This window comes from Scatophagus argus, chromosome 4, assembly GCF_020382885.2.
Source record: "Scatophagus argus isolate fScaArg1 chromosome 4, fScaArg1.pri, whole genome shotgun sequence".
Classification (NCBI taxonomy): Eukaryota; Metazoa; Chordata; class Actinopteri; family Scatophagidae; genus Scatophagus; species Scatophagus argus.
This window is the reverse complement of record NC_058496.1, coordinates 16,876,353-16,889,014: the sequence shown is the minus strand read 5'-3', so window position 1 is coordinate 16,889,014 and position 12,662 is coordinate 16,876,353. Positions and strand designations below refer to the sequence as shown.

Here is a 12,662-nt window from a genome sequence, read left to right as displayed (position 1 = left end):
AATTTTGTCAAAAAAGTGAAGGCAGCATATTGCTCAATGTGATGGATTACCTCTGTCGGGCAAGTTTCAAGTCTCTGCAAGTTGATTTTCATATTGTACTGAAATTAATGAAAAACAAGTGCTGCCTGGAAGGTAGAAAATCAATCTAGAAATTTGGTATGTGGTCTGCTTCAGAGAGAGACCCACCATAAAGTAGAGCGCAATTAACTAAAACTTGATAAATCACCAGTAGTTAAGCTTAAGTGAAGCATCTGTCGACCTATCTCATTTCTGTGTCTTCTCAGGATCACATCCCAGTCCCATACCAGCCAGACTCCAGTAGTAATCCCTCATCCACCACATCCTCCACCCCGTCCTCCCCGGCTCCTCCCCTGCCCAGCAGCGCCACGCCGCCCTCACCACTGCATCCCTCCCCACAGTCTGCACGGCAACAGAAGCAGTTCAACCTGACAGGTATGCAACACTATGTTAAGACTAGATTTTAAGATATATAAATATAGAATGTCTGCATAAAAATGTCTAAAAATGACTGGGGTTTAAAGCCAGAGAATAATTTTATCAAAGAGTCGGAGTGCGAGGAAGAAAGTCCTCAAATGTGACAAAACATAAAACATAATTTGGATAAAACTTTAAAACATTACCTCGTCTGTAAACATCTCTGCCTGAGATCCATCTGATTTTCAGTGACAACTGTCGTTCTTCAACAGTGAAGACAACAACTCCTACACTTTCAGGCTACTTCAATAAGTCATCTTTTTTTTCTTTGTGTCTTTTGTTTTCAAAAAGTTTACAAAAATATGTGTCTTTGTAACCTGTGCAGTGGCAAGCCCATGTGACTTCAGATCAAACATTCCTTTTGTCTCCATCCACAGCCTCCAGTTATTTCAAATACAAACAACAGTTCATCTTCCCAGGTAAGTAATTGATCATTACCCATAATGCACTCCAACCAGACCAGGAAAGGTAAGGCGGAGGAGGGGTCTTTTAGTGTTGGTGATGATTTTCATCTCTTCACCTTGGACTGATTTAAGACTTCACTACACCCATTCATTGCTTGTCTTATCTGGGCCTCCTAATGATTTGGCAGTACCCAGACTCTTTGATTTTGCCTGCACCGTTACCACACAGTCTTTGCTCATTTGGCAAGATATTAGAGCTGAGACAACCTGGAGTGGTGTGAGATGTAATTGAGATCTAGGGAGACTGGGTTTTTTGGAAATGCATAAATATACAGCATGCGGCGAGGTACCCAGGTTCTCATTATTGTCACCACACATACTGCTGTCTGTTTTTCAGCTAAATAACATCATCTGCTTTTATGAGCTGCATAATGACATGGTCAAACGCTACCACTTACTGTTAGTAAAATCAGCCTTAAACCATTATAATATAATTGGAATTAATGTGTCATATTAAATCTGGTGTAAATGATGGCTCTTGTTTGCAAAAGAAAACAGAAAACACCTTTGTAAGCTTACCAGTGCGAATTACTGTATCATTTAAAATGTACTCATTTATCATCTTTGCACAAGATTGGCCCGAATTTTTATGGTACAAAGCAGGAATACCCTGCAGATATGGTCAGTCTGTCCCAGGGTTCACAGACAGATCGCCTGGCTCAGATTCACACTATTGGCCAGTTTTGAGCCTCCAGTCCTCCTGGCTTGCTGGTCTTTGGATTAAATCCATGCAAGTATCCATGCAGGCTCCACACAGAAACAAAGCCATGTACTTCTTGCTCAGAAACGATGGTGCCAGCTACTAATGCACCGTTCCACAAAGGGAATGTTTTTTTTTGTTGTTTTTTTTCTGTGACTCCCACTTTGTGTCACAAATTGTCAGAGTGTGCCAACACAGGCAGCAAGTGTGGCAACAAATCCTCTGATGTCTGTCAGAGGTACATACAACACAACAGCTGACCTTACTCATCAAGAAGAGCAAAGACAATCAAACCTGCCCTTTTAACGTTCTCCAATAATATGACATCCACTATATGCTGTCACCCTTTATGGCGATCAAATTAAATGTTTTTTTTCTGCATGCTTTAAAGATAGATACTGTGAAGGTGCAGCATATCAAATTGCCTTATGTCAACGTGTATCGTATGTCTACTATAGAGCGCCCCCACCAACAGAACAAAATATAAGAAAGTGTGAAAAATAGCATTTTCTTTGCTGCATTTAAACATATTGTTGCTGAATACAAATTAGATGCAGAGTACCCGGTGTGTACCTTTTTCTTACATTGAAAGGACATACTATATTGTGACTTTATTACCTTACAAATGTCAAAAGCTGAAACGCTGCATTTTCAAAAAATCTGGTACTGATAATGTGTGAGAATTCAGTGCTTTCCTTTGCTGCTTTTGATTTGATCATGCCAGAGAAATCTCAATGTCAAGTTAACAAGAAGGATTTACAATGGCCTGTCTCCAATCTTGTCCTATGGGAGTCTCCCGGTATACATGTAAAACTTTATCAGTGTGGTCAAAAAGCACAAAATGGGATGAAGTAAGTTTCAGATTTTTTTTTTTGGCATAACCATGATTAGTACTCAAGATGTGGTGGACAGTGAAGTTTCAGAGAGAAGTGGTGTACCCTGTGGCACTGTGTAAGTCTGCAACACCTATGTGTTTGTACTGGATGCATAACTTTTGATTTATGCTGTACCACTGCAACACTAGAGGGTTATATCTTATGTTGAGGTACATCTATCCTAGCTGATATGTGCCACTTCTGAACAATATTAAAAAAAACAAAACTTTTTAACACAGTGCAGCTTTGTTCTAATTTGGTTTGATATTTTGTGACTGTAATATCTCCAGATGTTGCTCCAGAAGCTCCTCCAAGCAGAGCACCACAGGTCATCCTGCACCCTGTACTGTCTGAACCAGGGTGAGTTGAATCTATCAATCAAGTAATTCAATAAGACCATATGTCTGCCTTTAAAGGAATTAAGAAAGTTCTTCTGATCTTCATCAGAGCCATGTCTCCTCTCAGTTATCCTCCTCTCATCTGCATGCTCCCTCATCTCCTCCTCCATCTTCTCTCTGTGGCTGCTGGTCAGAGGCCAAGTCAAACTTATTGGAGCACAGATATTTGGGTGACAATTTCAATGCGAGGGTCGACATGATGAATAGTCAGAGACTAATGTTAGCATGGCCTTCAGTTCACGCTACAGTTGGGATGCCAACTGGATTTTCAGTGGCTCTTTGAGGAAGCCAGTGGTCACGGGAAAGCAACCGGAAGAGGAGGAGTGATGAGATGCCTTTCGACCCAGATGTTAATTAGATTAGGATCTCAATCTATCACAAGAAACAGGGCAAGAGAAACTCCATCTACAGGCGGATGGTCAATTTTGATGAAATATGAACCCTATCTATAGATTGAAATGGTTTAATCAATAGCAAATAATGCCATTCTTAATTTCATTTTTGAAATATCAACACGGTCTTGAAAAAGGTCCCAGACAGAGAGGCAAATGGTTTAAGTTCTTGAATTAAGCTATAGGGCATGGGGCTGCATATGTTAGCAATATATTTTTCAAAAAAATATTCATTTGATGTTTTCATGCCACATTCTGCTAGCAGCTGCCGGCTTTGAGATACAGAATGGTAAGTAACTTCTGGAAATGATAAAAATGAGAAGAAAATACAAGAACTCAAATAATGCCATGCATGCATCACAGCGTGCTCCATATGTGTGAATAGAATGGAATTGCATAAGGTGTAGAGCTGCATTCATTACCATAATCATTATGATGAGACGCAAAGATTATTTTTGTATGTTCAGATTACATTCAGCCATTTAGCTTTAAAGCCTTACCGCCAGTTTTGCGCAAGGATGCAGGATTTTTTTTTTTTTTAAGCAGCAAATAACAAAGAGGATCAATTCAAGACAGGCTGGTCTCTACACACACTGGGGCTAATTGTGAATGAGATGCAGCTGTGTAGGCGGTTGATACCAGGAAATTCAGTGAAGATGGAAATTTTGGTCGGGATAAACAGACCATGCTGGTCAACAGGTCCAGATATTTTATCACCTTTTGGTTTCACAAGAGCTGAGAACCCCAGTGTATTTTAAATGAAGGCAGCCACGTGTGGCTTAACATTCAGATTAGATAACGGAGATGTCTCTTGATAGAAAGGGTAAAAACATACATGATCATCTTGAACTCGTGTCTTTGAGTTTTTGCTCATTACTATATCTCAAGATGGACCGTTTCAACATTTTACTACTTCTCACTTTCACAGTCTCTGGTTCTCTGCCTTCTGAATAATGTGAACACATTAGCACAGTTACAAAACCCGTGTTCCTCTGATTTAATTAATGCTATTGTCCCTCCTTTCCCACATCTTTGTATGCTCTTGAGTGGCGGCTGGCAGATTTCTTTTGCCTTAATGGCCTCATCCTGGGATTAATGAGGGCCTGTCTCAGACCCCAACACCCGGCAGGTACCCCTCATTAGAGCACAGATCGAATCACCGGTAGGGCCAGTGGCGCCACAGGAATCACATGCTGTTTTATATGCTGCCTCACCTGTGGTCTTTGCCCATGAGTCCAGGATTGCTTTGCGAACCACTGTTAATGTACCACATAGAGGTTGTGAGAGGTTACACGCTGCTGTTACACAGCCAGTTATGTGAATGGAGGAGAACAGGTTGAAGAGGAGAAGTGGGTTCATTTGTGTTATGTCCTTGGCACCCACGCTGTGGGTGACACTGTATGTGCTGGGGTCAGGAATTAATAGGGGCTCAGGGCGCAAATGCACTTGAAAGTTCATAAAGCAATGGTGAAATTAAAAATTAGGGTCAGAAGATGTCGCAGGTAATTAGACGTGCTCTTTGTTACGTTTATTCCTGTTCACATTTCAATCATTTATCTGCAAAATGGTCTTGATGTGAAATGTGATCTTGCCACCTGTGGACCACTGCAGGTGATTTACGGTATACAGTAAAAACCTCTGGTCCAATAATTTTTTTTCCCAGTGCAGTCTCAGCATGAATATATATATATATATATATATATATAAATTTGTCAAATACATGCACAGAGCAATGACGGTGCAGATTAAGAGACAAAAATGTCAGCTCCACAAAAAACTGTGTCAACAATACACAAGATTAAGACAATTAACAATTGGACACCAAGAAGGGGAAATGTAACTATCATGGTCCGTAATGTCAGTTGCTCATTTCACAGTGGTAGGAATGAAATGTTTGTGATAATTTAACGTAAAGCAACTCTAAAAACAATTTAATAGTCAAAATGGCTCATAGTCATTAAAATGATTATTGATATTGGACCTCAGAATGTCTCTTTTATTTGAGGACTTGGTAAAACAGGACTGAAAAAAGATTACCTGCTCACAAAATGTGGACAGCTGACAACTTCAGCATCCAGCTGTGCAGCTTTGCTACAGTGTGTGAAAATGCTCTGGTGGTGCACAAAAAAACCAAAATCACTGGCAAACAGTTCAGTCCTTCAGAGCTCACAGATTCAAGATTTCAGCTTTTTATTAGGGCAATAAAGAATGAGATGCCATTTAAAAAGCTCGTCAAAGGAGTAAAAATTTGCAGACTCATTAGCTAAATGTGCAAAAGGAGACCTATTTTATTTATGCTGTTTTCTCTTGAATTTAATCCTACAATTATTCTTCTCATTTTTTTAGAAATGAGGGCAACCCTTTACTTCAAATCGAAGTTGAACCTACATCAGATGTGAGTCCCTCTTTAAGCTTTTTCTAAGTATGACCTTTGTGCTACTTTTGAATGTCTGTGAATTTTAATTCATCCTGTTATTGTATTTCTTTGCATTTTTGTCAGTAACGCTAGTGTGAAATTACTCGTGAATACGAATGAAGACAAAATACGGCTCTTGCCATCACTTGTCACAGTCATTTGCGCAGTTCTCTCATTTAGCATAAATTGTCTCAGCTCTCTGAGGAGCCTCCAGGTAAGCATGAAAACAGCAAGAAGGGAAAAATACACAACTTCACTGATCATCATTGCTGTTAATGTAACAATGATATATGCTGAGAGAATGCATTTTCACTCCAGTGGTACATAAAATCAAATCAGACTAAATCAGCCAGTTTTTGCTCGTGGCTGTTTTCCCTTTTTGTAGCTTTCTATTTTTTATTGGTAATGACCTAATCAGCAGTCAGTATTTCACACGGCTTGAGAAAAATTAAGTGCAATTTTTTTAAGGGTTTTTTTCTTTTGCATTTTGGCTCTCTTATAGTCTGGAGAGATAAGACGAAGAGAGAGGACATCACATGCTGATATTGGATGTTATTCTATATAATTATGTGTGGAATATTTTTCACACATTCTGTATGTCAGGGCATGTTTATGATTTAAACAGCACTGAGTACGGATGTCATTGCATATATAGCAACGTTAAAAATTAAATGATATCACAAGGCATTACAGTCAGCAGATAAACAGCTACACAACAATGTTACCTCTGAAACTCCTTTTTAATTTGGAGGACATTTTAGCAGATTGTAATCTTTCAGCATTTGACATCTTGGTTGGATATTTTAACACCACCTCTCTCTGCTGTATGAGAGCATTTTAATCACCTTGCGTTCTTGCAAACTCTAAATTTGTAAAATGCAGGCTTATAGCCACTAAAGAATAATTTTCACTTTTCACAGAATGAGGAAGGCAATGATGAGGACTCCGGGGACGAGTTTGAGGAGATGAATCTCTCGCTGCTGTCGGCTCGCAACTTCCCACGCAAGGCCAGCCAGACCAGCATCTTTCTGCAGGAGTGGGACATCCCATTTGAGCAGCTGGAGATAGGGGAGATGATCGGTAAGGGACGCTTCGGCAAAGTTTTCCACGGGCGCTGGCACGGCGAGGTGGCCATCCGCTTGATCGACATCGAGCGTGACAATGAAGATCAGCTCAAGGCCTTCAAGCGTGAAGTGATGGCCTACCGCAACACTCGCCACGAGAATGTGGTGCTGTTCATGGGGGCCTGCATGAGCCCACCTCATCTTGCTATTATCACCAGGTAAGGATCTCATAGTTACAAGGTTAATGTCTAGAAATACTGGTATACCACCGGTACTCTAAAAAAAAGACCTTACCTTAGTTGACTAAGCAAACTTAGTGTAGACTACAATAATCTTTATGGTGTAGTATCTCCTTTGGCCTTATCAGTTGCATTAACAATGGCATCCATCAGCAAAATGCTCAAAAATCAAGTATTTTAGTACTTTTCTAAGTATACATGCCCTGTTTTCTAGAGTTAATACACTACAAACTGAAATCTATCTATTTAGTTTGGAATGGTTACATATTTTAGTTTTGAAGCGGTGGCTGCACAGTGTATAAAAACCATATCAGAACATGCGAGAGAGAGATTATGAAAAACATGTAATAAAACCTTATCGTGGATTTATTGGTCTTGAGTTGACATCACAGCTCTGAAAACCTGAACTCCTTAGATACCTCTTTTGCCCTCAGAGCCAGTCTTTGTCCCTGGAGACTCATTGTCGACCAGCCACTGATTGCCCCCCCTTTGGGACAATGAGTTTGGAGTGGGTGACAATGAAGCATGCAGAGGTTATGATTACAGGGGGCAGCTACTTTTGTTGAATGGATGAACCACCCACATCTACATTATCACACAGTTCAAGTGAATTCAAATGAATTCTGCCACATAGGGAAAAACTTTATTCCTCAGATAAGTGTCCACATTTCTTGCAGCAAGCATTTTTTCATTTGTAATAAGGAAGACCAGGCTGTGTCATTGTTAAAGCAAATCACTAGGAAAACTCTTGTTCAATTAATTAGCACAGCTAATAACGTTCAAAAGGAAATTGTTCGGATATTTTCCACTCTGCCACTGTCATCAACACAAGCTGTGAACAAAGAAGGATGTCACACGCAAAAGAAAAAAATAAATTACCCCTTTGTTTCTTCTCTGTTCTGTTTTTGTTTTAGAGAAAGAAATGTAATAGTTTTCCTTTCATTCTCTATCAGTAAAGAAAGACAGGAACCAGAAGAACGAAAGGAAATTCCATGCTGGATTTACAGATTAAAAATGCTCCAGGAAACAAAGCTAAATGCAAAAATGTTGTTCCTTTGCCATCACATTCACTATGGTTGTAAATATCTTTTGAATAACAAACTGACTGATTGATTGAAATGTGTGATTGCAGTTGATGCCAGCTGAAGTTGTTGTGAGTGCAGGGAAGCTGATAGATAAGCTGGCTGCTTCTCAGAAATCCTCACTGTTGATTGCTGGAAATGATAAGAAATGTCAGTGCAACAGGTGGCTTTGTTTTCCACCAATGCTCTTCTTGCCCTCTTATGCAGAAATATAACAAATATCTAAACAGAAAAAGTAATTTAAACAAAGGAAAGAGGTCTTCATCGTCATGCTCCTGCAGCTCAAAGTGCAATATGACAAATCTGTAAATTTAAACCTGTGTGTGGTTTATTGGTTTATTAAGGGAGAGGATTTTCAGGTTGCATTAGTGGAAACATAAATATTGATTGTGTCTTTTTCTTCGATCGTTGCATTTGTTACAAGTGACTGTGGGTCGATTTCACAGAGTGTACAGAACACAGGGTCATTTGTGATGTTACCACTGGGTTTTTATGGATAAGGCATGATTACTCCTTTTAAAAGCACTGATGACTTTCCCCATTAGCTTTTTTTTTTATTATTATTTATTTTTGCCAGCAGAGTGCCACGAAATGCTGCTTCTGCGTACTTGGCCTGCGTAGTATGGTTTATACACATCCTGTTTCTCACAGGTTTAGCAATAAACGCTGTCATAAAAAGTACTGTTTACGTAAAGATGTGGACTGAAGAGACTCAAAAGCCCTAAAACCACATTTCTGTGTTGAAAAGAGCTCGAGGGAAGAGAGCTGCTAAAAATGCAGCTGCTGTCAGGTCAGTGTTGGGAATGAATATGCATGAACTGTTGGCTTCAGGTCCTTTGTTGGTCACCTGTGTGGCACAGTCGGAGTTGAGGGCTTCAGGTGTGAGCTGTCTTTTAATACGCTGATGCGATGGCACCCCTCCAGAAATATGACACCACCTCCACGCACCGCAGCTTCACCCTGACACTGAGTGGGCCCACGTTTCAGTTAAGATTGATGACATTTTATCCTTAGACAGCATCTTAAACTGCACTGACTCACTAACACAGTCTCACATACGTGAACTTGGAGCCGATTCTTTTTCCCAGGGCGTAAAATACTGCTATTTTGGGATGTAACTTTGCGTCTCAAGTGACTTCAGGGAAAGTCTGGTAACTCGTGTAACCAGTTATTTATAAAGCTTAAACAGTGAAAACTGTATCATCCATGTATGGATGCTTTCACATTGTAGCTTAACTCTGATTGCAGACAAAGAGGGGCAGCCCTATATTGATATTTTTTGTCTGAACCTGAGTGGAAACAGGGAAAAATGTACAAGGTGGTGCAAAAATGGTTCCAGTCTGCAATCCACACTCCCACCAGGAGAAAATGTAAAAACATTTCAGGACACCATTGGACACATTCTTGCATTGTCATTCTGCGTTCAAGTGGTTGCAAATCCACCATAGCTAGCAATTCAATATTAATAAAATTTATTACTGGCACTATAATACAATTAATTTAACAATTTTAAAAAAATGAACAAAAAAATCTTAAATCTTAAACCTTTTAGTTCAACTATGAAAAATGGGAGCAAGTTGTTATACTTTTGTGTTGAGTAGCTTGGATAAGAGCAATAATTGTAAAAGCAGAGCAACACAGTGGAGAAAGGGTGGACATTCTTACTTCGGCTGAATGTTATTCTTAATTTGTTGAACAGAATTAACATGTGATGTTTGTCAAATGTTTTGAAGTTAATGAAATTATTCCATTGGTCTTCACGGGAAACTGAAATCATGTCCTTGTGTTTTTATCCTTCTTTCAGCTTGTGTAAAGGCCGCACGCTTTATTCTGTTGTGCGGGATGCCAAGGTTGTTCTGGATGTTAACAAGACCAGACAGATCGCACAAGAGATGGTCAAGGTAAAACCACTCAGCACTGATTCCCCAGAACACTTCTGCAGTACACATGATATTACAGAAGTCACATCTCTCTCTCTGTCCTCAGGGAATGGGCTACCTCCATGCCAAGGGGATCTTACACAAAGACATGAAGTCCAAGAACGTGTTTTATGACAACGGCAAAGTTGTCATTACTGACTTTGGACTCTTCACCATATCTGGGGTTTTGCAGGCTGGCAGGTATTTATGTTCAATACACATTAGGGGCACAGACTGGGGCACTTTTTCAGTATGTGTAATACAGAAATTTGTCTCAGAGACAGCATTATAACAGTATTGACACATATGGTGCAGGAACAACAAAACACTGACTTGCAGTTTGTAGTCTACATATTCACAAAAGGTCTGTGAATCAGTAATTATATTCTCTGAGTCAGCTTTATTTTTACATATTTAAGACAGAAGGCAAGTACTACATTTAATTTAAGACCTTTTGAGTACCATTAAAAAGGAAAAACAGAATAAGGCCAGCAGTCTCTAAGCATACAGTGTTTTACAAAACCCTAAAAAGTTTTAATGTTGTGTCAAATTTTCTGCTCAATAGCATACTTGCTCTTGTTACTGGTCTCCTGCTTTCCCTGTTTCATTCACAAAACAGACCAGAGACACAATTAGCAACATCCTGATTTTGACAGGAAACAACATGGATTGTGGTTTATAAGACAGGGATAATGAAATCAAATCAAATTAAAGAGTGTGGTCTAGACCTGCTCTAATTGGAAAATGTCATAAGACAACTGTTTTTGTGATTTGGCGCTGTATTAAAAAATTGAATTGAATTTAAATGGAATCCAACTGTCTATGCTGTAAGTGTAACATGTCTCACTTATACAAAAGTCATTGTTCAATAAATTAAAATTGGTGTGAATCCAATGAAATTTTTTTTTTATATAAAAATTGTATTTTTTTTTTTCTTCACCAGTGTCATGGAAGAAATTTCCACTTCCCACTGAAGAGCACTAACAGTGTTAAACACGGGTGTTCAGGGCGAAGAAAGTGATCTGGTCAGCTATGAGTTGAAAAAAATTCTGTGGTGGTGGTTGGATAAAGCTGACAGAACAAACAGCAGCGTCAGACAAAGAAAACAGCGAATCGCTAGTGACGATCAAAACAGTATAAAATGGTTCTTGGTCCACTAAAAAATGCAGTGTATTTTCTGTCATTTTCCGTGTCATGACTGAACAAACCAGTAATTACATTTTTTATCAGCTCAACCTAATGAGTCCAAGACGTTCATCATATCCTCCAGAAATAGTGAAGTCTAAGTGGTGAAAGTGTTTTGGAGAGAGACCAGTGAGAGAAACCCTGTGAGCTGTGAACATACCAGTCCTCTTCAGGCACAGCAGGATTATATTAACAGTGATGTTTTCCTGTTAATGATTAGGAGACTGCTTGGCCGAATAAGTCTTAAATTTTACACTATGATTATGAAGTGGGCTTTAAAGGTGCAATTTGTAAAATATGACAGGAATTTTAGTTTGAGACATTCAAAATGAACCAACACCATCAACATAACAGGAATACATAATAAACATAATTTCTTCATAATAATGAAGAAACAACAGTGATGTCAGTGTATTGTTTTGCAGAGATAGTTAGCGTATTAGCATGCTGACCAGTCAGCCTGGGCTCATCATTTTTTGTAATACCATTTTGTGCCTCTAGAGGTGAAAGTCCAACAGCCCCCTGTAGTTTCACCTTACACAGATTTTCTTTAGTCAACATAAAAATGCAAACATACACTTTCTGAACTCAAATTTCTGTCATAGCTAAGCTAAGCTAACCATCTGCTCATTGTAGCTTCATACTAAATTCAAACGCATCATGCACACATGACAGTCATATCTTCTCAGTGCACAAAGCGCACACTTTTATGAAATAATTTTCAGTTAAACCTGACAAATCTGTATCTCCGTGTTTCCACGTTCTGCAGCCGGAGAGAAGACAAGCTGAGGATTCCCAATGGCTGGCTTTGTCACCTGGCCCCAGAAATCATCCAGCAGCTCTCCCCGGACACAGAGGAGGACAAGCTTCCCTTCTCCAAACAGTCAGATGTCTTTGCTTTTGGGTAAGTGTCCTCTTAATCTGATAGCCTCCTGTTTGTTTGTCCAGACAATATCAGAGCCTGATGTTGGACGGTCATAGCACACTGTTAACAGGGAGGGTTGACACACCCAAAATATGTGTGTGAATTCAATAAATTCTTACTTACTTTTACAGAGCAGTGTCCTAAAACTCTACATTACATGACAAAGAGGCAACTCTCATTAACAGGTTGTTCAGATCTCATTATAGATACAGATTTTCACTGCTTATTACACAAAGACCAAGATAGTGCAATAAAATGTGATATTTCAAATGACAGTTTTGCTTCTGTTATTGTCAGACTTTAGATATGCAAGTTATAGCCATTTAATGAGAGCAGGATTAACAATTTTAAAACGTAATTGCTGATTCTGACGCAGACTCCTCTTTGGTCTCGTACACCTGAAAATCCCATTTTCTCAGGAGCAGATCTCACTGGGCACACATGGTTTATGAATGTACCCTTGGTTATGATGGCTCTAGGGGAGCAAATAATGCAGCTGGGAGACAGT

General features: G+C 39.3%; 1 protein-coding gene across 2 annotated transcripts in view; it reads left to right on the top strand.

Moving 5' to 3' along the window:
- The window catches only part of ksr2 (kinase suppressor of ras 2), a 76,934-nt gene that overhangs the window by 60,408 nt on the left and 3,864 nt on the right, over positions 1-12,662 (top strand). For both annotated transcript variants that reach the window (XM_046385535.1, XM_046385534.1), the window contains 8 exons: positions 285-453; positions 873-914; positions 2,825-2,894; positions 5,671-5,719; positions 6,661-7,022; positions 9,930-10,026; positions 10,112-10,245; positions 11,999-12,133. In XM_046385535.1, the coding sequence (XP_046241491.1) occupies positions 285-453; positions 873-914; positions 2,825-2,894; positions 5,671-5,719; positions 6,661-7,022; positions 9,930-10,026; positions 10,112-10,245; positions 11,999-12,133 (1,058 nt within the window). The remainder of the gene's footprint in view (positions 1-284; positions 454-872; positions 915-2,824; positions 2,895-5,670; positions 5,720-6,660; positions 7,023-9,929; positions 10,027-10,111; positions 10,246-11,998; positions 12,134-12,662) is intronic.